The 24,308-nt window shown below is 34.7% G+C and overlaps 1 protein-coding gene across 2 annotated transcripts; it reads right to left on the minus strand.

Moving 5' to 3' along the window:
- Positions 1-1,485: 1,485 nt before the first annotated feature.
- Positions 1,486-24,287, minus strand: LOC132736384 (sesquipedalian-1-like). 2 transcript variants are annotated; one of them, XM_060723517.1, is made up of 4 exons: positions 24,204-24,287; positions 7,125-7,593; positions 4,569-4,711; positions 1,486-3,968 (listed from the first exon to the last, which is right to left on the minus strand). In XM_060723517.1, exons 2-4 carry the CDS (start codon positions 7,297-7,299, stop codon positions 3,555-3,557), a joined length of 732 nt encoding a protein of 243 aa, XP_060579500.1. In that variant the 5' UTR covers positions 7,300-7,593; positions 24,204-24,287; the 3' UTR covers positions 1,486-3,554. The 2 variants fall into 2 exon arrangements, with proteins under 2 accessions (XP_060579500.1, XP_060579492.1); XM_060723509.1 differs by lacking the exon at positions 24,204-24,287 and adding an exon at positions 14,290-14,592.
- Between the last annotated feature and the right edge of the window lie 21 nt (positions 24,288-24,308).

Raw genomic sequence — 24,308 nt, forward strand, 5'->3', positions numbered from 1 at the left:
ACTGTCGCCCATTTAATTCAGCTGACCTAATAAATGTTAGCTTTTTTAACAATACCACCAAAACATACTTAAAACATGTAGGTTTCATCAAAATCAAGGCAGTTAAGTTTATTTCTATTTATAGCTCTGTCAGCTATTTTGTTCAGCAGACTGGGACAATTTTAATCATTTTTAAGAATCACCTCTTCTGACTTATATCAAAATCTGTGTAGCAGTCCAGAATGAGATCTCATTATTTAAAATTTATTTTTACTCATACATCTTGCAGCAGTCTGAATCGCATACAGAGATTATTTCCATAGCCAACTGAAATGCACTGACTTTAACAAAAAATTCGTTTCTATAGACTTTATCAATTTGAAGCAACAACAAAACGATTATGAGAAAATGATTTGATAGGAAAATATTACAACTGAAATACATACTGGCTTAAAAACTTTGATTTGGCAACACTACTAAGATAACTATCATACAAGTACAAATGTATACAAAAAAATCTTTTTCAATTAATGAACATGAAAGTCCAATTGTAATTGCATAGTGATTCAAGTTAAAGGCGCATTTTGTTACATTTCCATGTAGATTAACTATTTTTATAATATTCAGAAATATAGTTTTTTGTAATATACTTTGTATATAACAAACTATTTTGATCATAAATTTATTCAGAACTTCTCTTTATACCAAAAACAGTATAAAAAGAGGGTAAAATTTAAGATTTTGACCGTTCTGTCCAGCTGTCTCTCTGCAGGCTTAGTATCTTCATTCTTTAAGCTAAGACCCCTTAATCTTAAAATACAATATACCTATGAACAAAAGACATTCATTTTGGCATAGTAAAACAAGAGGGCCATGATGGCCCTGAGGTCACTCACCTGTATATAGCCCCCCCACCCCCCGGCCGATTTTTACCCAAGGGCTTTTATTTGTTTATTTGAACAGACTTGGTAGACACCCATAAGAAGATGTTTCATGCTAAACATCTAAGTTCTAGCTCATTGGGTTTTTAAAAAGAAGATTTTTAAAGTTTTTACTATACACATATAGTTAAAAACAATGACACCCCTGGGGCAGGGCCAGTTTTGACCCCCGGGCTTTTATTTGAACAAACTTTGTAGATATTTACTTAAAGATGTTTCATGCTTAATATCTAAACTCTAGCTATTTGGGTTTTTTCAAAGAAGATTTTTAAGTTTTTGCTATACACAAATAAGGAAAATCAATGACCCCCCCCCCCCGGGCGGGGCCAGTTTTGACCCCAGGGCTTTTATTTGAACATACTTGGTAGACACCCATTAGAACATGTTTCATGCTAAATATCTTAGCTCTAGCTCTTTGAGTTCTTTAAAAGAAGATTTTTTAAGTTTTTACTATATGCATATAGGGAAAATCAATGACCCCCTGGGGCGGGGCCAATTTTGACCCCAGGGCTTTTATTTGAACAAACTTGGTAGACAGTCATTAGAAGATGTTTCATGCTAAATATCTTAGCTCTAGCTCTTTGGGTTCTTTAAAAGAAGATTTTTTAAGTTTTTACTATATGCATATAGGGAAAATCTATGACCCCCTGGGGCGGGGCCAATTTTGACCCCAGGGCTTTTATTTGAACAAACTTGGTAGACATTCACTAGAAGATGTTTCATGCCAAATATCTAAGCTCTAGCTCTTAGGGTTCTTTAAAAGGAGATTTTTTAAGTTTTTACTATATGCATATAGGGAAAATCAATGACCCCCGGGGTGGGGCCAATTTTGACCCCAGGGCTTTTATTTGAACAAACTTGGTAGACATTCACTAGAAGATGTTTCATGCTTAATATCTAAGCTCTAGCTCTTACGGTTCTTTAAAAGAAGATTTTTTAAGTTTTTACTATATGCATATAGGGAAAATCAATGACCCCCCGGGGCGGGGCCAATTTTGACCCCAGGGCTTTTATTTGAACAAACTTGGTAGACACTCACTAGAAGATGTTTCATGCCAAATATCTAAGCTCTAGCTCCTAGGGTTGTTTAAAAGAAGATATTTAAAGATTTTTCTTTCGGTTGCCATGGCAACCAGAGTTCTGCATGGAATTAAATTCTTTGAACAATTTTTAAAGGTGACCACCAAAGGAACATTCCTGTGAAGTTTGGATGAAATTGGATCAGTGGTTTATGAGGAGATGTCATTTAAAGCAAAAGTTTACGGACGGACGACGGACGGACGACGGACGGACGGACGCCGGACGAAAAGCGATCACAAAAGCTCACCCTGTCACTTTGTGACAGGTGAGCTAAAAAGAGACAACCTCTAAATGACCTTAACCTTCAAGTTGAAACATGAAATTCATGAACTTTGGCTGTATTTTTTTCTTGTACCATGATTCTTTAAAACATTAACCTTTTCATTTACCATGCTAATATCTTACATGTATGTAAATAGGCAATTCCATCTTTCAATCTGGACAAAACCATTTATCATTTAAATAATACGGAAAATTTTCAAAATATAATATATGGAGAGAATAGCGCACAGTGTAGATCATTAAAGGTAAGCAGAGATGTTCAGGTTGACCTTGACTTACTGTCACTTGGGTAGATTCAGTTGCTGCGAGTAGGCTAAGAGTTAAAGCTGTTTAAACGCATTTTGGTAAACTAGACAAAAAAAGTTGAATAGGTTCATAGGTCAGTACTGAAATAATGCTTGATATCTGCTTTATTTTCCCCATTGTTTTCTTTATATGTTAATGTCTTAACAAATGTTTGGTCATATCTCAGGGGTTTAATCCACCAAGAAGGCTTTCCTAGGTTACTTACCAGTAACCAGTAATTACAAATTTTTTGCAAGTGATTTTTCCCTTCAAACTGATTGATTCAAATATTATAATATTTGCAATAAAATTTATAGATATGCAATATGTGCTAAGATCAATAATTGATGAGATTTTGATTTCATGCTATACTGTCACATTAATTCACAAAATTCAATAATATTGTACATCAAGAGAACTAAATATTCTTTTCTCCAGTTCTCTTGCTTTAAATTTGCATAGGTCTCTTTTCCATAACTGATTATTTACTAAAGGTGTTTCACAAAAAAAATCACTTTCATACCAACAGAGTTTAAGATATTAAAGGCCCATTATGCCTCAAAAATGCTTAGTACAATTATAGGGATCATCTAGTTCCTATGAATTGGTTTACTAGATCATTTGAAAAAAATCATCTCTATTTTTAGCTTTGGCAGCTGTTTAACTGACTGGACCAATATAAGCTAATACCACAAAATTTCCACTCAAATCATTCTTAGATGAGCTAAATATTCTTGAAGAAAGTAGGAAAAACTCCAGATAATAGCTCTCATTTAAAAGTGAAATGGGTAGAATGTTTGAGCCATGTTCCTGAAAAGGTAGAAAAATTGTCAAGATGGTTAAAATAACGACAACAGCCCAATTAAATCTGTAAACTTATGAATTACACTGAAAGAACATAGGCCATAGTGTCTATCACAATATGAAAAATCTCAGGTCATATGATAACATATACAATATTAACGTTTATTTTTTTTTACTCCTAAACTACGTTACACTGACGCTGTTTTTGAGGTGTTCAGCTAACAACGACTGCTGGTGAGTTTTGAGCCATTCTTGAGTAATTTCTTTAATCTCTTGTTTAAATTCTTCATGCATTTCTAAAAAAGTTCGAGCTTTTTTCTCACTAATCGATTCACTTCGACTTGACATACTACCTCGATCGAATGAATCGTCATCAAACGGGTTGTGCCGTCGCGCATGACCACTAAATGCAGAGTTTGTTATATTGTTACTAAATCCGGATTGATCTTGTACATGCCCCTGTCTTACTAAGTTGTTTCTATCTTCGAACGCACTTTGTACAAGTTTTCTATCAGAGTTCGAGTCAATGTCTTGTAATTGAGCTTTAAGTTCGTTCACACATAGTTTCATATAATCATAGCTTGCCCCTGACAATGCCTGAAATATTAAAAGCAAAAATAAGTAAATGAAATCAGACACCTAGGAAAGAACATAAAAACTATATTAATTTTATGTCTATTGTATATGAAGTATAAAATGAACATAAAGAGCTTCTCATAGAAATGCTTGCAACTCTTATGAAATGTAAATAAAAACAAGAACAATGGCTTTCACCATTCAAGTGATAACATGTACTTTCACCTTCGGCATTGGACAATCCGGGTTTGATTCCTGTATGGTACAGTCACTTATGTTGTGATTGATCATGAAATCTTTTCTACGTCATTCGCACTGCACCTCTGCTCTAGCATATACAGAAGTTATCATTTCCTTGCAAAAGTGAAGGTAACTAATACTGGTAAACTGCTTGACAGCCTGCCTAGGAACGTGCTCTGGTAAATTCTATGTGGGTAACTGCCGTGATCTCAAGTGAAAATTACCAACACCACCACCATCAAATTTCCACAAGCTGTGGAACAATCTGGGCAATACAGACAATTGATTTTGCAGCCCCTGAATTGAATCTAAACAATTGTAAGTGTTAAGTCATATAGTTGATTATACACCACTTAACCATGTTAAAAATATCAATTATACCTTCATCCAAGCCTCCATATCTTCCTGAGTATCAGCCGACAGAACGTACGTACGTGAGTTTGACCCTGGGAAATTGATCATAAATGTGAAACCATCTTCATGGTCGGATAACTCCACTGTACAACCTTCCAGAACTACCATACCTAGAACCAGAACAGAATTCAATACAACATTCAAAAGTTGAAAACATAAATTGAAGTTTCTTTTACAAATTTGGTGTTGCAAAAAATTAACAAATCTTTCAACCATGATACCTTAAACCAGAACAGAATTTTGATTGATCATTCAAAATCTAAATGGAAGATATTTTTACAAATTTAGTCTTGCGAAAATTTAACAACTCTTACATCCATGATACAAGATCTTACATAAGAAAGGTGCAAATGTCTTTAAAATGAAAATCACCTAGATATGTTGTATTTTAAATACTTTAAGAACAAGCAATTATCATAGTATTGCAAGCGATCCATAAGTCCCCTACCGGTAAGAACCCCAGCAACATTCTGATGGGCTATTGGCCATTCAGTTATACCGTTGAATGAATGAATGAATGACATGAATGAACTTAAATCTTTTGAGTTCTAAGTTTGTCTGTATCATGTAATCTGTTAAGTTTCCCTGCCTAGTAAGGAAATTATGTTTATGCAACAGAAAATCAAAAGGTCCAATTTTCTCTGGATGAATAAGTATAACTAATGTTTCAACTTTTTTCTATTTTAAGTAAATCTATTTGTTGGAAAAAATCTTTAACAGTGATCTCAGGAAACAGTTTTTATGAACACACAGGCAGACAGACTGAAGGAGACTCTATTAAAGTTAATTTTTTAAACATCCTTGTTACCAAAATATAACATTTTTTAAAGCAAAATTCTTATAGAGGAGATAACTCTTGAAATAAAGATGCTAGATTTATGAACATTGTCATACATGATATGAGTGTAACAAAGAACAATTATTTTAAGTTTAAAGATACCAGTTATAGTCACAAAGAAGAAAAGTAAAAAAAAAAAATACAAATATACCAATAAAATGTATAGTAACAAAGATGAAAATTAAAAGATAAATAAATAAACAAATATTATGTAGGTGTCGATAATGAATGTTTATTTTGAATTTGAAGTAAATCCATAAAGAAATAAGAAAGTTAAATATTGAATAAGAAAAATTCAAAGTTTAAGGAGGAGATAATTCTGGAAATATGGATTCAAGATTTAAGATTTATAAACCTTGTCATATTATTATGATGTTTGAGTTTGAAGTAAATCCTATAAGGAATGAAGAAGTTGGAGTAAAAAATGCTAATTTCTCAAAAAAAATCTAAGTTCAAGGGGGACATAATTCTGGAAATAGTCTTTCTAGAGTATTGAAGCTTCTCACAAATGCTGAGTGATAATAAGAAACACATATATGAAGTTTGAAGTAGATACAATAAGAAATAAAGAAGTTATAAAAAAAAACAACATTTTTTTCATGAAAATTCTAAGTTCAAGGGAGGTAATTCTATTATTTTTTATGCAAGAGTTGTAAACCTTGTCACATATGATGTGGTTGATGACCAGATACTTATATTTAAAGTCTGAAGTAAATACCTTAAGAAATAAAGAAGTTATAGTGAAAAAGTGTAAAAACTAGAATCAGAAATCTTGAAATTCAGTCTATTTGTTGCCATAGCAACCAGAATTTTCAACATAAGAAGAAAAGAAAAAATGTTCATAATCTCCATACTGCCATCTACCCATATTTTAAGTTTCATAAAAATATTTTCAGTACTTTTTGCGTTATCACTGGATCTAGTTTATGTGTTAAATTTGTCGTATTTTCAATCTATTTATTGCCATAGCAACCAGAATTTTCAACATGGAAGAAAAGAAAAAGACGTGCATAATTTCCATACTGCCATTTATCCATATATCAAGCTTCATAAAAATACTTTCAGTACTTTTTGCGTTATCGCGAGATCCAGTTTTGTGGACTGACGGACTGACAGACAGACACGTCTGACAGACGGTAAACCTAAAGTCCCCTCCGGTTAAACCGGTAGGGGACTAATTAAACATTTTTTTTACATACAATGAAATATTAAGTGAAACAGACACTGTCAATCATTTAATGGTGTCTTTTCCAGGTTTTACTAATGGAAGAAGGCCTCTGAACCACTCATTAGCTTCCTCACAAAAGTCCAAACCCACAATTTCTCACCCTCAATACTGCGAGGGATGTGATTTTGAGATCAACGGCCCATTTCAAAGTTACCAGATATAATTCACAAGTGGCAATTTTTAAAAACCTGACAAAGCATGAGATTTTTATACATACATTTTTAGTTAATAACTTATATCCTAGTTGATATGCATCCTTGAAATAAAACAAACTCATACAAAAAATATCTAAATAATTAATGCAAGATCATCCTTCATCATTACTTATTTGCATGGGCTTGATTTTCTTTCCAGTATTCTTTATAGAATGTATATGAAAAATTCAAAATGCATCTGAAATAATACACACATACCCCCCCCCCCCTCCCTCTCCTGACCCCTGAAAAAAAACTCTCACCGATTGGATCTTTATCTGTTCTTTTCTCATAATAGAATAACAAGTTTCCTTTAAGGATGAACCATCTTTTCTGGTACCCTCGGTTAAAATCACCACGCTTGTGTAGATATCCCTCCTTGTCCGGTGGAGCACCGGAACTGGCATACTTGGATAAACTCTTATCATTGATCTTCATAATGGCAACTGTCGTCAAATGACATCACCTTCCCTCGTAACAGTCGTTTTAGAACAGTTATTCTTCTTTAGGCAAACATTAACTTTTGAATTCTGTCTCTATTCAAATTTTTTCCTCCAGGACCATACTCTTAATACAACTTCTTCGCATACAATTTCCTTATCTTCAATCTATCATGTTATCCTTATTCTCTGGCTGTCCTCAACATTTCAATTGTCTGATTCCGTTATTCTAATGAACTGTCAATTACATCTCTACGAATACAATTATTACACTGTGTCAATCCAACCGCTCCTGAAAATATCAAAACATGATAAACAACAGTTTAATATTGGTATAATCACGTAACTAAACTAGAAATATATCTTTCCTGTATACATGTATCAGCTGAAATAAAAGGAGAAAAATCAATATGATTCTTACAGGCTTTTTTTTATTGTAGTTTTGAAAAAAAAAATGTTGCCACTCAAATAATCACTTCACTGAACAAGCAGAAAATATAACTTCAAACATGAATGAGTAGCTACATGTACAAAGGTTATAGACTGTTGATGACTCAGCAAATTTATGTCTCATTCACATGTACATAATTCTTTGAACCCAACTGACCGAAAGGGAGACTGAAGATCATAAAACTTTCCTAGAAATTATTTGATAGCATTCTATCAATACATATACAATGTACATGTACAGTCCATCAACTTAACAGCTATTTCTAATGGACTTGGCCCACTTTTAATTTTAACTCCATTGTTATTGCAAGAAATTTTGAAATTGAAACAATACATTTAAGCTTAATTGCTAAACTTGTTCTTACAACTTATATTGGTCACTATAGAATCAAATTCCTGGAAGTAAGTTCAAGTAACCAGTACAGTGGTCATTACTTAAGGAAACATGGTTGTGACACAAGTTGGACTCAAACTCACAATCCCTGGGTTGAGAGGCAAACACCTTAACAACTAGACCATCAATTTTAAATTATGCAGCCAAGCCTAGTCAGACTGCATTTCTGGTGTTATACTGAGAATCTGGTGACAGACTGCATATCTGGTAACAGACTGCATATATGGTGTTAGACTGCATATCTGGTGTTAGACTGCATATCTGGTAACAGACTGCATATCTGGTGTCAGACTGCATATCTGGTGTTAGACTGCATATCTGGTGTTAGACTGCATATCTGGTGTTAGACTGCATATCTGGTGTTAGACTGCATATCTGGTGTCAGACTGCATATCTGGTGTTAGACTGCATATCTGGTGTTAGACTGCATATCTGGTAACAGACTGCATATCTGGTGACAGACTGCATATCTGGTGTTAGACTGCATATCTGGTGTTAGACTGCATATCTGGTGTTAGACTGCATATCTGGTAACAGACTGCATATCTGGTGACAGACTGCATATCTGGTAACAGACTGCATATCTGGTGTTAGACTGCATATCTGGTGACAGACTGCATATCTGGTGTCAGACTGCATATCTGGTGTTAGACTGCATATCTGGTGTCAGACTGCATATCTGGTGTCAGACTGCATATCTGGTGTCAGACTGCATATCTGGTCTCAGACTGCATATCTGGTAACAGACTGCATATCTGGTAACAGACTGCATATCTGGTGTCAGACTGCATATCTGGTAACAGACTGCATATCTGGTAACAGACTGTATATCTGGTGTCAGACTGCATATCTGTTGTCATACTGAATATCTGGTGTCAGACTGAATATCTTGGTGTCAGACTGAATATCTGGTGTCAGACTGCATATCTGGTGTCAGACTGCATATCTGTTGTCATACTGAATATCTGGTGTCAGACTGTATATCTGGTGTCAGACTGCATATCTGTTGTCATACTGAATATCTGGTGTCAGACTGAATATCTGGTGACAGACTGCATATCTGGTAACAGACTGCATATCTGGTAACAGACTGCATATCTGGTAACAGACTGCATATCTGGTGTCAGACTGCATATCTGGTGTTAGACTGCATATCTGGTGTTAGACTGCATATCTGGTAACAGACTGCATATCTGGTGACAGACTGCATATCTGGTAACAGACTGCATATCTGGTGTTAGACTGCATATCTGGTGACAGACTGCATATATGGTCTCAGACTGCATATCTGGTAACAGACTGCATATCTGGTGTCAGACTGCATATCTGGTAACAGACTGCATATCTGGTGTCAGACTGCATATCTGGTGACAGACTGCATATCTGGTAACAGACTGCATATCTGGTGTTAGACTGCATATCTGGTGACAGACTGCATATATGGTCTCAGACTGCATATCTGGTAACAGACTGCATATCTGGTGTCAGACTGCATATCTGGTGTTAGACTGCATATCTGGTAACAGACTGCATATCTGGTGACAGACTGCATATCTGGTCTCAGACTGCATATCTGGTAACAGACTGCATATCTGGTAACAGACTGCATATCTGGTAACAGACTGCATATCTGGTAACAGACTGCATATCTGGTGTTAGACTGCATATCTGGTAACAGACTGCATATCTGGTAACAGACTGCATATCTGGTGTTAGACTGCATATCTGGTGTTAGACTGTATATCTGGTAACAGACTGCATATCTGGTGACAGACTGCATATCTGGTGTCAGACTGCATATCTGGTAACAGACTGCATATCTGGTAACAGACTGCATATCTGGTGTTAGACTGCATATCTGGTGACAGACTGCATATATGGTCTCAGACTGCATATCTGGTAACAGACTGCATATCTGGTGTCAGACTGCATATCTGGTAACAGACTGCATATCTGGTCTCAGACTGCATATCTGGTCTCAGACTGCATATCTGGTGACAGACTGCATATCTGGTGACAGACTGCATATCTGGTGTCAGACTGCATATCTGGTCTCAGACTGCATATCTGGTGTCAGACTGCATATCTGGTAACAGACTGCATATCTGGTCTCAGACTGCATATCTGGTGACAGACTGCATATCTGGTGACAGACTGCATATCTGGTAACAGACTGCATATCTGGTCTCAGACTGCATATCTGGTGACAGACTGCATATCTGGTAACAGACTGCATATCTGGTCTCAGACTGCATATCTGGTAACAGACTGCATATCTGGTCTCAGACTGCATATCTGGTCTCAGACTGCATATCTGGTGTCAGACTGCATATCTGGTAACAGACTGCATATCTGGTCTCAGACTGCATATCTGGTGACAGACTGCATATCTGGTGACAGACTGCATATCTGGTGTCAGACTGCATATCTGGTGTCAGACTGCATATCTGGTGACAGACTGCATATCTGGTAACAGACTGCATATCTGGTAACAGACTGCATATCTGGTAACAGACTGCATATCTGGTCTCAGACTGCATATCTGGTAACAGACTGCATATCTGGTGTTAGACTGCATATCTGGTAACAGACTGCATATCTGGTAACAGACTGCATATCTGGTGTCAGACTGCATATCTGGTGTTAGACTGCATATCTGGTGTTAGACTGCATATCTGGTGACAGACTGCATATCTGGTAACAGACTGCATATCTGGTAACAGACTGCATATCTGGTAACAGACTGCATATCTGGTGTCAGACTGCATATCTGGTGTTAGACTGCATATCTGGTCTCAGACTGCATATCTGGTGTTAGACTGCATATCTGGTGACAGACTGCATATCTGGTGTTAGACTGCATATCTGGTGACAGACTGCATATCTGGTAACAGACTGCATATCTGGTAACAGACTGCATATCTGGTAACAGACTGCATATCTGGTGTCAGACTGCATATCTGGTGTCAGACTGCATATCTGGTGACAGACTGCATATCTGGTAACAGACTGCATATCTGGTAACAGACTGCATATCTGGTGTCAGACTGCATATCTGGTGTCAGACTGCATATCTGGTGTCAGACTGCATATCTGGTGTCAGACTGCATATCTGGTGTCAGACTGCACATCTGGTGTCAGACTGCACATCTGGTGTCAGACTGCATATCTAGTTACAATGCATATGATGTCAGTCTGCTTATCTGGTCAGACTGCATATCTGGTGTCAGACTGCATATCTGGTGTCAGATTGCATATCTGGTGTCAGACTGCATATCTGGTGTCAGACTGCATATCTGGTGTCAGACTGCATATCTGGTGTAAGACTGCATATCTGGTGTTAGACTGCATATCTGGTCTCAGACTGCATATCTTGTGTTAGACTGCATATCTGGTCTCAGACTGCATATCTTGTGTCAGACTGCATATCTGGTGTTAGACTGCATATATGGTGTCAGACTGCATATATGGTGTCAGACTGCATATCTGGTGTTAGACTGCATATCTGGTCTCAGACTGCATATCTTGTGTTAGACTGCATATCTGGTGTTAGACTGCATATATGGTGTCAGACTGCATATCTGGTGTCATTTGACTGCATATCTGGTGTTAGACTGCATATCTGGTGTCATTTGACTGCATATCTGGTGTTAGACTGCATATCTGGTGTCAAATTGCATATAAGATGTCAAATTGCATATCTGGTGTTAGATACATGTATCTGATGTCAAATTGCATATCTGGTGTTAGATACATGTATCTGATGTCAAATTGCATATCTTGTGTTAGACTGCATATCTGGTGTCAGACTGCATATCTGGTGTCAGACTGCATATATGGTGTCAGACTGCATATCTGGTGTTAGACTGCATATCTGGTGTCAGACTGCATATATGGTGTCAGACTGCATATCTGGTGTTAGACTGCATATCTGGTGTCAGACTGCATATATGGTGTCAGACTGCATATCTGGTGTCAGACTGCATATCTGGTGTTAGACTGCATATCTGGTGTCAGACTGCATATTTTGTGTTAGACTGCATATCTGGTGTCAGACTGCATATCTGGTGTGTCAGACTGGATATCTGGTGTCAGACTGCATATCTGGTGTTAGACTGCATATATGGTGTCAGACTGCATATCTGGTGTCAGACTGCATATCTGGTGTTAGACTGCATATCTTGGTGTCAGACTGCATATCTGGTCTCAGACTGCATATCTTGTGTTAGACTGCATAATCTGGTGTCAGACTGCATATCTGGTGTCAGACTGCATATCTCGTGTTAGACTGCATATATGGTGTCAGACTGCATATCTGGTGTTAGACTGCATATATGGTGTTAGACTGCATATATGGTGTCAGACTGCATATCATTCTGGTGTTAGACTGCATATTTGGTCTCAGACTGCATATCTTGTGTTAGACTGCATATCTGGTGTCAGACTGCATATATGGTGTCAGACTGCATATCTGGTGTTAGACTGCATATCTGGTGTCAGACTGCATATCTGGTGTTTGACTGCATATCTGGTCTTAGAATGCAAATATGGTGTTAGACTGCATATCTGGTGTCAGACTGCATATCTGATGTTAGACTGCATATCTGGTGGTTAGCTGCATATCTGGTGGTTAGAGTGCAAAGGCTTAAGTCTGGCTCTATACTTATCATTGGTAGCATTCAAAACTGAATCATTTCCTTATTGTTATTTATCAATATACTGTATACATTATACATGTATATACACATTAATGTGTACTATAATACATGTACATCAAGGAAGACTGAGTTATCACTATGTAACAGATGGTTGTAAAACATTTGAGTTCTTTATCTAAACGGACATACTTATATAATGATGTAATTATATGTACACGATGAATCATTTACTCCAATTTCTGTATCATTATTTCAAATAAGGCCAACATAATGATAAAACAATTATTGGATAATGATAATGTACTGAAGTTTAAGTCTGGAAACTGATGAAACAAACAAGATTGTACATTATATGTGAAAATCACATGCATGAATGATTTGAAAATCTGATTAAAAGCTGTTTGAGCCTGTATAAGCTGTTTTTATATAAAATGTAATATAATTGTATAAACTACGAGTGTGTATAAGCTGTTTTTATAATAATATACAAATAATATTATTTAGTGTAATAGAAATTGGTCATCCCACAATTCTATGTAGCAATCTTAATCTTATGTCAGCTAAATATATAATTTTTTAAGCCAAATTCATGTGTATAATGAAAATAAAAACTAATGAAGTACCATGATCAAGTAAGATATTCTTTGTTTTTTTACCCTAACCAATATCTTAAATGGACTTGTCCATCTTTCAATCCAGACAAAACCATTCATTATTTTAAGGGAAATTTTCAAAAAAAGTGTACTGATTGAATGGCAAACAGTGCAGACCATGATCAGATGGTAGGAATGTGCCGCCTGTTCATGGTCTTCACTGATACCAAGGTTAAAATCATTTGTGTAAGCACTGATCTAAATTACAGTATACATAATAAGAAATGCATACCCCAGTTTTATCTCATTTGTAATTCAAAGTGGTGAACTAATAGACATCATAAAGATAACATAGATCTAAAACAAAGTGACATTTAACATGACTATAAGCCCTATTTTAAAAACTTTTCATAAATATAACTCTAAATATATATAATATATACATGTATATAAAGTTGATTCAACTAATTGCATAAGGCCAAAAAATGTATTTATGTTTATTTTTTATTTATTTATTTTTCTTTAGGGGAGGGGGGAGTGGGGGTTGCAAGTGCCAATGTCACAATTATGGTTAATTTTCAGAGTGTCATTCCAGCAAAGTTTAAAGTTGACTTACTAGTCTATATAAGTAAATTCTGGGAAAAAATTGTGTCCATGCAGGCTGTATTCAGTATTAACCCTAGGCGGCATGTAGGGACTGAATTTTACCAATACCATCATGCAATGCAGACCAAGATCAGCTGGCACATCTGTGCTGTCTGCACTGTTTGCTATTCAGTAAGTAATTATTTTTGAAATTTTCTCAAAGAATGATGAATGGTTTTGTCAAGGCTGAAAGACAGACATGTCCATATAAGATAACTAGCATGATTTAAGGGTAAAATCCATCTTACCTGTTGTTATACTCTAAAATTCCTACATATAAATTATCACTATAACATTCCCACAATCCTGTGTACTCAAAGAAGATTTTATCAAACTGTCCATGTAACACTTCAAAAACAAGCTCTTCAACAAAAAGATAAAAAATAAACTGATAGCAAGCTACATTTTGTAAATTTGTATTTTCTTATTTTTTTTCTTCTAGCAAGCCATTGTACATTTGTATCAGCATACAATGTACATGTACATCAACACAAATCTTTGAAAGTATTTTCTTCCTTGTATGTTAAAAGTCCATGACAAAAACAAAACATAGCTTTGTTTCTAATTTGAACAATAAGTAATATCTGTTCTTTGTTCTTTATTGTAATCTGTAACTACACATGTAATTATAGCCTTCTTTTGATAAAACAATCAGATGTATACATTATCATTATAACAATACTAAACAATGAATGTTACATTGCAGCATGGACTTATCCTCATTTGAGCCGCGTCAAGACAAAACCAACATAGTGGGTTTGCGACCAGCATGGATCCAGACCAGCCTGCGCTTCCGCGCAGTCTGATAAGGATCCATGCTGTTCGCTATCAGTTTCTCTACTTGTAATAGGGTTTGTAAGCGAACAGCATGGATCCTGATCAGACTGCGCGGATGCGCAGGCTGGTCTGGATCCATACTGGTCGCAAACCCATTACATTGGTTTTGTCATGACGCTGCTCATTTGAGTTTAGAACAGTCCATTTTGAGTGTGTCAGTGAGGGATATCAATAACAAAATAACAAACTGGACATATTAATGATATACAGTATGGTTGGACTGAATAACAAACAGATTGGCTTAGTTCAGTTCTGCCCCAAACACACATTGATATGTCCCACTTTTTTTCTGGGAATTTCATTCAACTTTTTAGGCAAAACAATATTATTGTAGAATGAACAATAACTGCCATCGTCTCTAGATACTGTATCCTCACATGCCATTTTGTCACCAGGGCAGGGATAATTTGAAAATTCTAATCTATACGTCATATTGACTTTTAGTTATGCAAACAAAAATATGGTTCGTAAGCAAAACAAATCTCCTGTTTGCAATTTATCCACCTATGAAGTTTCAAGCAGATATCTTCGATATATTTTGAGATATACTTCACACAAAAATGAAGTATGAAAAATTACAAAGAACGATAACTCTAAAAGTATGCCAAGGAGAGTTACGATTCTTGGGCACTGAACTTTATAATATGTCCTATCTGGGTTACATGTACAATATAATACACATTTAAAATTCTTTAGTTCATGATTATGTTGAAAAGTCCTGTGTAAGTTGGGTTGAAATCCTTAAGAAATTTAGGAATTGCACACAATTACATTAATGAAAATAAAACAAAGGGCCAAAATTAGGTAAAAATAACCAAATTATAAACTCGAACAATATAGCACATGGTGACAATAATTTTGTGAAAGCTTGATTGAAATCCTTTGTGAAATGTGGAGATCTTACCATTATTTTCAGTATATGCTTTTTGTAACCTTCTGACAGCAAGTACATGTATCATGATATTCTTATAGGATTTGAACAGTTTTATACAAAAGCAGACAAAAAATAATTTCAAAAGAGTATTTTTCTATATACAAACTGTACAACAAATGTAAATATAAAAGGGCATTTTGTGACGATACTTCCTTGAAAGTTTGGTTAAAGAAATTGTTTACATCCACCTGCTGACATTCACAAATCTAATTAGTAGCATTTTCTTTTCATAAAACCTAGTCGTTAAAAAACTAACAAAGGGAAGTAATTATAAAAAATTTCAAAAGAGGGTTATTGTTCTTGAGCACTTTTCCTCAATGAAATTCATCTACCTCTAATACTTTTATTAGTTATGTCCTGGACAAGTTAAACTAGCTGACTAAATAAAACCCCATGACCAAAGATATGGTCATACCATCAGACAGAAAAACTTAATTCAGCACACCTACATTGTATTTCTACTTCTAGATTTCTACAAAATTTCACTTGAATAAATACAATATGTACATGCAACAGAAATATGACTCTTGTTTAAATTTATGTTGTATTTTGCATCTTCATAAGTCCAATAGCTTGATAATAGACCACTAGTATGCCTTTTAATTGCCCTGAGGTAAATGTACATGTATATTGTGCTCTTATTAGTTTGTGTTTGTATTTAGCACTTTAAAACGCAAGAAGGAAAACTAACAATGAGGCTACAGTACAAACATTGTTATCAGCTGTAAAGTTTAAGTATTTTTAAATGTATGAAACAAGGAAAAAACAACATAATGAATTTTAAAAAAAACCTGATTTTAATGGCCAGATGTAGAAAATAGGTTGGCCATTTATTTTGAAAACATTACACCATCATTAAAATTTAAGTAAATGGTGTTACATTCTAGTTTTTCATGTTTCGATTAAAATGACTATAATTACTTTATATTACCATATTTTACATATTCGAAATATTTTATCGATTGTCACTCAAGTTTTTCAACAAACAAGAAAACGACAATTGTTTCTGACTTTGGCACAAATTTTAACACACAAATTTTACCATTACTTTTTGCAGAATATGGTAAAATGTTGATTCTTTTTTACTTAAAAATGTACAGATTTTATAAAGATTTTGCGCAGAAACTTTGTTGATAACATGTGCACTCTATGAATAAAATAGGTCAATTTTGACCAATGGTGAGTAGTCACACAGAAAAAAGTCATAACTAAAAAATCGGTGAAATTTTTTTCCCAGACATTCTATGAAACAAATGTTAACTTATCAGGAAACAAGGCTTCCTTTTCTTGTAAGGTTTGCTATTATTTAATAAATTAATTCATTAACGTTATTGAGATTTCTAAGATTTGTAACTCATATGGGATAAGTAGTTGGTCACTTGCGGAGATAATGGAACCTAAAACTGGGAAGTACATTTTGGTTTGTACCTGTAGTGTCAAATACATGTTATACCGATTGAACTTACATGAGTAATAATTACGTCATTTCATTGTACAGTATCAAAAAATTTCAACATGCAGAATAGGGGAGTTGACACTCCCAAACCCATTCCCTCTTAGTTGCAATTAGAAAAATTTCTGGGGTAATCCTGTAATTTCTGTTGTATCAGTATGCAGGTGTTTTTCAAATAAATTGTAAACCTGTTATAGAAATTTAAAACTCCTTTCCAGGACAACTACTCTTTTCCTCAGGACAGGTCACAGTTGTCCCTAATGGTCATTTCTCAAAATCACAAAAAAAAAACTAGACATTTTTACCTTCAAGTTATAAGGTAATTGAGTTGGCAATTAGGTCATGTGACCTTAAATTACCAAAATAAAATGATAGAAATAAGCAACAATTTTAAATACAAATTCAATCAACCAAAGAAAAGTGAACAAAATTGTATTTCACATTTTCACCGTTCATGCTTATATATAGTATATACCAACAATCGCATTATCAGACATGCCAAACTTTGTAAAAATCCAAGGTCATTGGGTTTGTTTTTTTCTGACAAAAATTTTAATATAAATTTTTGCGATTTTGTAATGCATTTATTCCAATATTATTGAAAATGCCCTAGGACACATTATTATTGAGCTTTATTCTTGTGATTTAAGATATACCTGTGTACGTTACTGTGTAATTAAAAAAAAAAATCCAATATATGTAGACTCACTAAAATACAGACAAATGGAGCATAATTTGTAATCGGGTGTTTATGACACAGTTCAAAAGATCCAACAGACCTTTTATCTTTGCCTGCCAACCTCATCAAAATGGCATGCCAACAATCCTGAGAATGCTTGCTGTTGAGTCATTTTTAGACTTTCTATAGACATTTAACACCTGTTATAAAATTGAAACAGTTAGAATTAAAATACATAATGTTTTGTTGCTTATTGACCAATAAAAAAATATGTCACAAGCATTTTAACCGGTGACAAAATTCGATTCAATATTACATAAAAAAATTAATATGCGAAACTTCGTCGACACAAGAAGGCGGTTGATAGATTTGCGCTAAAGGACGCTCTAATTGGCTGATGATATTTTACATCCGAAAATATTGGCAGGAACATAGTCACTGATTGAAGTCTATTTGCGATTGTTTTCAGCGAAATAAATTCTCTCTGATATCGCTGTTTATCATCAATGATTTTTATTAAAATGGTGAAATACTGAAAATTTATTTTTAGGAAATGAGACAAAAATATCATTATGGCTGCGATTTTCCTGCCGACTTTTTTTCTTTTTCTTTCATTTCTTTTGAGATTTGAGCCAGCCCAAATAGTTTGAGATGGTATATTTGGCTGGTAGTCAGACTATTCTCTCCCTTACCAGTTCCTCTCCTGACGTTTCCTCCCTGACGGTTCTCTCCCTATTTTGGGGGAGAATCGTCTGCATATTTGCAAATAAGCAGACAGTTCCTCCCCATCTATATTTTTATTAATACATTATTATTGAAGTATTTAGATGTAAAATAAATGGGTAAGTTTATTAATAATTTATATAGGATCTAATTAAATTAGAAAAAAATATTTTATTGAAGTATTTAGATGTTTAATACATGGGTAAGTTTATGATCAATTGATATATAGATATAGATATTACATAATTAGTATATCATTCTGATTGTTTTATTAGATCTAGTGTACTTTTTAATGAGTTTAGTCATTGAAAATAATTAATGAATAACTTACTTGATCATGATGTAAATAAGATAGTTAACAATTGTTTTTTTTTTTTAGTATTTTGTTTTTAGCTCACCTGAGCATGCTCAGGGTGAGCTTTTAGGATCGATGATTGTCCGTCGTCCGTCCGTCCGTTCACATTTTGTTGTTAACACTCTAGCGGTCGCATTTTTGCCTCAATCATCATCAAACTTGGTCAGGATGCTTATCTAGTTGATAGCTCGGATGAGTTCGAACATGGGTCATCTCGAATGAAAAAACTAGGTCACAAAGAGCTAAAAATAGAAAAAACCTTGTTAACACTCTAGAGGTCACATTTTTGCCTCAATCATCATCAAACTTGGTCAGGATGTTTGTCTAGGTGATAGCTCGGATGAGTTGAACATGGGTCATCTCGGATGAAAAACTAGGTCACAGGGGCTAAACATAGAAAAACCTTGTAACACTCCAGCGGTCACATTTTTGCCTCAATCATCATCAAACTTGGTCAGGATGCTTATCTAGTTGATAGCTAGGAAGAGTTCGAACATGGGTCATCTCGGATGAAAAACTAGGTCACAAGAGCTAAAAATAGAAAAACCTTGTTAACACTCTAGAGGTCACATTTTTGCCTCAATCATCATCAAACTTGGTCAGGATGTTTGTCTAGGTGATAAATTGGATGAGTTCGAACATGGGTCATCTCGGATGAAAAAGGAGGTCACCGGAGCTAAAAATAGAAAAACCTTGTTAACACTCTAGCGGTCACATTTTGGCATCAATCATCATCAAACTTTGTCAGGAAGCTTGTCTAGGTGATAGCTCAGATGAGTTCGAACATGGGTCTTCTCTGATGAAAAAGTAGGTCACTGGAGCTAAAAATAGAAAAACCTTGTTAACACTCTAGCGATCACATTTTTGCATCAATCATCATCAAACTTGGTCAGGATGCTTGTCTAGGTGATAGCTTGGATGAGTTCGAACATGGGTCATCTCGGATGAAAAAGTAGGTCATCGGAGCTAAAAATAGAAAAACTTTGTTAACACTCTAGCGGTCACATTTTTGCCTCAATCATCATCAAACTTGGTCAGGATGCTTGTCTAGGTGATAGCTTGCATGAGTTCGAACATGGGTCATCTCAGATGAAAAACTAGGTCACCGGAGCTAAAAATAGCAGGGTTCCCGCTGTCGCTCGCCAATGGCGCCAAATGCGACAAAATATTAATTCTGGCGCATAAAATCTTTAATTGGCGAATTTAACTGGCGCCAACGTAAGATAAAAGCATCCGACAACTAGTACACTTAAATGTCATAAGCGGCCGCGTCAATTACATAAGCGGCCCAAATGTGAAAGGTCACGCGCTATTAGTTTGTTTATCGTTACCGTATAATCAATTATGTCATCAATTGTGTGACACTTGGGAACATGTGAAGATGAGAGTGTCAATTTGTTAATTGGAACAATTTACGACTTGGAGCACTGATAATTACATGTGTGGTCAACAGGTGTTAGTAGCGAACAGAAAAGTTAAAGATCGTCCGTGATGTTGTTTAGGTAAGTTGACTCAAATAATTGCAGTTTGAATATTAAATCGGATGACAATTAAAAGAATAATTTCACTAATGATTGATCTAAAGCCACTGTTACTGCAATGTTAATATTTTCATATCTGATTGTAAAGGGCTGAAGTGTCTATTCATATGCAAACCCTATTAAAATAAACAATATTTTTCATTGTCAAAAATACTTAGTATCTATTTCATATTTTGTACTCATTGATTTTAAGATGAAGTCAATTTATAGTAATGTTGTTTTTTTGGGTTTTTTTTTGTATCTGTAGATCACAAGATTGTCGGGTAGAAGCTGGGAAAGATCTTGGCTCAGTCCAGTCTGTAAGAAGAACTGCTACACTGGCAAAACGGTGGAAAACAGGATGACTAACTTAACATGATGTTCTTGATTACATTTATGCTGTCATGTGTATTTATTTAAATAGAATTTGAAAACCACAAAATAGAACATGTTGTATGTCTATATTTTAGAAAATAAACATGTGCAGCTGTAATAAAATGAAATATTACAAATATGTGTTTGTAATCATAATGATATATAACTGCTAGCATATCTTAGCAAATATAGGCATGTCTCCCTTGCAGAATTATTGGCTCCAACTTTGGAGCCATTGGCTCCAACTTTTTCTGATTGGCGAATTTGGTGGCGCAAACTAATTTTGACCCAGAGGGAACCCTGAGTTAACACTCCAGCGGTCACATTTTTGCCCCAATCATCATCAAACTTGGTCAGGATGCTTATCTATTTGATAGCTCGGATGAGTTCGAACATTTGTCATCTCGGATGAAAAACTAGGTCACAACAGCTAAAAATAGAAAAACCTTGTTAACACTCTAGCGGTCCCAATTTTGCCTCAATCATCATCAAACTTGGTCAGGATGTTTGTCTAGTTGATAGCTTGGATGAGTTCGAACATTGGTCATCTCGGATGAAAAACTAGGTCACAGGAGCTAAAAATAGAAAAATCTTGTTAACACTCTAGTGGCTACTGTTTTGATCCAAATATCCTGTAAATTGGTCTGAAAGTTTGTTTTGATGATTTCTAAGTCAAGTTCGAACATGGGTCATTTTGGATGAAAAACTAGGTCACACCGCCCAAATATTGAAAAACCTTGTTAACATTCTAGTGGTCACATTTTCGACTCAATTATCATCAAACTTGGTCAGGATGCTTGTCTAGGTAATTGCTCGGATGAGTTTGAAATCGCATGTGAAACTAGGTCACCGGAGCTAAAAATAGAAAATCTTGTTAACACTCTAGTTGCTACTGTTTTGATCCAAGTATCCTAGAAATTGGTCTGAAAGTTTGTTTTGATGATTTCTAGGTCCAAGTTTGAATATGGGTCACCTGGGTAAAAAACTAGGTCACACTGCTCAAATATGGATAATCCTTGTTAACACTGTAGTGGTCACATTTTTGACTCACCTGTCATGAGACTTGGTCAGAATGCTTGTCTAGGTAATTGTTTGGATGAGTTTGATGGGTCAGGTGAGCGATCTAGGGCCATCATGGCCCTCTTGTTTAATAAATATAAGAATAACATTTATATGATTCAATGATTAATAAATCTTAATTGCTAAAATTCAAACTTTTGCATAATGAAGTCACTTAACAAAGAAGTACACATGTGCGTTAAGTTTGCAGAGATAATTGAGGCGTTTATTTATTCATTAGTGTTGATTAGATTAAAATATCCGTGAAAAGGTGTTGATGAATATGTATTTTTATTAGTAATTCCAACTTATTTGGTATTATTTATTAGAACAGGTATTATATATTGTTTCATGTTAATGACTACATGTTCTTTAATCAATTTTGTATAAAAGTAAATGTGAAATATAATTGCATATTTCTTAGAACATACTTGTTACCACCGTATTCCCTATTTAACAAATAAACGATTATCACTAGACCTTTACATAATTACAAGTGTATATCAATCAGTGTCCAATAATGTTAATCTCTCACAATGAAGGTGTTGATAGGATTTAAATACCTGGAAAATGTGTAAATTTACAAATACTTTTCAGATAAACATTAATTAAACATAAAATGGCCTTCAAATCAAACACATTCTTTTAATAATCTTCATTAAGAAATATTATTAGATTAAAGTCAAAACTAAAATGATAACTTATAAATTAAATATTGGAGGAGAACTGTCTGCATATTTCAAATTTGGGAGAGAACTGTCAGGGGAGGAAACAGTTTGGGTGAGAACCGTCAGGGAGAGGAACTGGTAAGGGAGAGAATAGTCTGTCATTCTATTTGGCTGCTGGTTGGATTCTAATGACAACCTAGCTAAAGATACTTCAGCGAACAGGTTTTATAGTATTGCTAGACCTGTTCGCTGAAGCCAACCCCGTATCGAAAGTCAACCAGAACCGTGACATTTTTATGTCATGCTGTAATTCAATAAATTTGCGTGATCTGGACAAAAGCTATTTTAATACAGGTAGTTTGATATATTTGGGACCCTTCAGTCTATATTTTTGAACACAGAATGTTAGATTGATGAAATATCGCCTCAAAGTTTATCAGCCGCTTCACATTTCATAAAATACGCCGCCATTGCTGCCCTAATTATCACGTGACCAGCGAGAATTTAGGTTCGGATACCTTTGCATGACACGTGACCCAAATGCTATTTTTAATTGAAAACATGGCTTTGCAATTATGAATAACGGTGTATTTATTCAATAACAGACATTGTACCAAAAGCATGTTGGATTTATAATGTTTTGAGTGATGATTCATGAATTATTTGTTTGTTTTAATATAAAATCATACACTTACTAAAAATAGTGTACGGTCTGTTACTAAAAATAGATGCTAGAATTTCCAGAACATTAAGTCTCGCGAGATCTCATTTGAAAGCAGACTCCATATTGGTAAACATTCTCTACATATTTCTCTAAAAAATAGTTGGGTACACAATGTCATTGAAGTTTCATTTAAAAACAAAACATGAATTGGTTCAAAATTGATTTGTTTATCAAATGGTATTTTTATTTGACCCAAATTTGATTAAAAAGGGTGATTTAAATAGGTTTTTATGTACGGCGCACGAACTGTCAAATTCTGGTAGCCTTTGCAAATAGGGTTGACCCATAACTTTACTGTCGCAACGTCAAAATAAAAGCGACATATAAAGTTATGGAAGCCAGAACTAATGACAACCCTGACATTATTCAACAAATTAGCTTACTCTATGATTACTTAGCAGTGCAGTTAAGGTAAAATTTAACTCAATTAAACAGTAATCCTCTAGGGTTGTGCAATAATTAGTAATTTATACAGTATAATATATAGTTGTTTGATCTGTTGATTTTTGAAAAAATAATCAATGATTAACATCCAGGAATTTCTTTCGTTGAAAAAGTTTAAGCACATATCATATAATCAGTCAAACAAATCTTTTAAACAAAATTATGTAAAATAACAATTTGACAAGACTATCATGTTTTCTTTTGTTTTCCCTCTGCAAACTTACACTTTATCCGGGTACTGGTACCGGTTGAATATATGGTAACTTGTCAACAAAATATAACATAGATGTGCAATTTGTCACTACATAATATTTTAAATTTAATTAAAGTAATTTTCAAAAGATTGCGTAAGCTATTAGAACAAAGATTGCATTTTTTCTACATGATATACCTTTTAAATGTTTGTAAATAAAATTTTCGGGTTCAACTTCCTACAACTTCCTACTGAAGAGTATTTGTTCAGAAGCCGTACCCTACCGTGCACTGACTACACACT

This window comes from Ruditapes philippinarum, unplaced genomic scaffold, assembly GCF_026571515.1.
Source record: "Ruditapes philippinarum isolate M1 unplaced genomic scaffold, ASM2657151v2 ctg1013_1_1_1_1, whole genome shotgun sequence".
Lineage (NCBI taxonomy): Eukaryota > Metazoa > Mollusca > Bivalvia > Venerida > Veneridae > Ruditapes > Ruditapes philippinarum.

Excerpts from the sequence above, each read along its gene's own strand:
- LOC132736384 (XM_060723517.1), bottom strand. The coding sequence starts at position 7,299 with ATGAAGATCAATGATAAGAGTTTATCCAAGTATGCCAGTTCCGGTGCT. Across the intron at positions 4,712-7,124 it reads AACAGATAAAGATCCAATCG|GTATGGTAGTTCTGGAAGGT; the intron begins GTGAGAGTTTTT and ends TTCTGGTTCTAG. Across the intron at positions 3,969-4,568 it reads ATATGGAGGCTTGGATGAAG|GCATTGTCAGGGGCAAGCTA; the intron begins GTATAATTGATA and ends TTAATATTTCAG.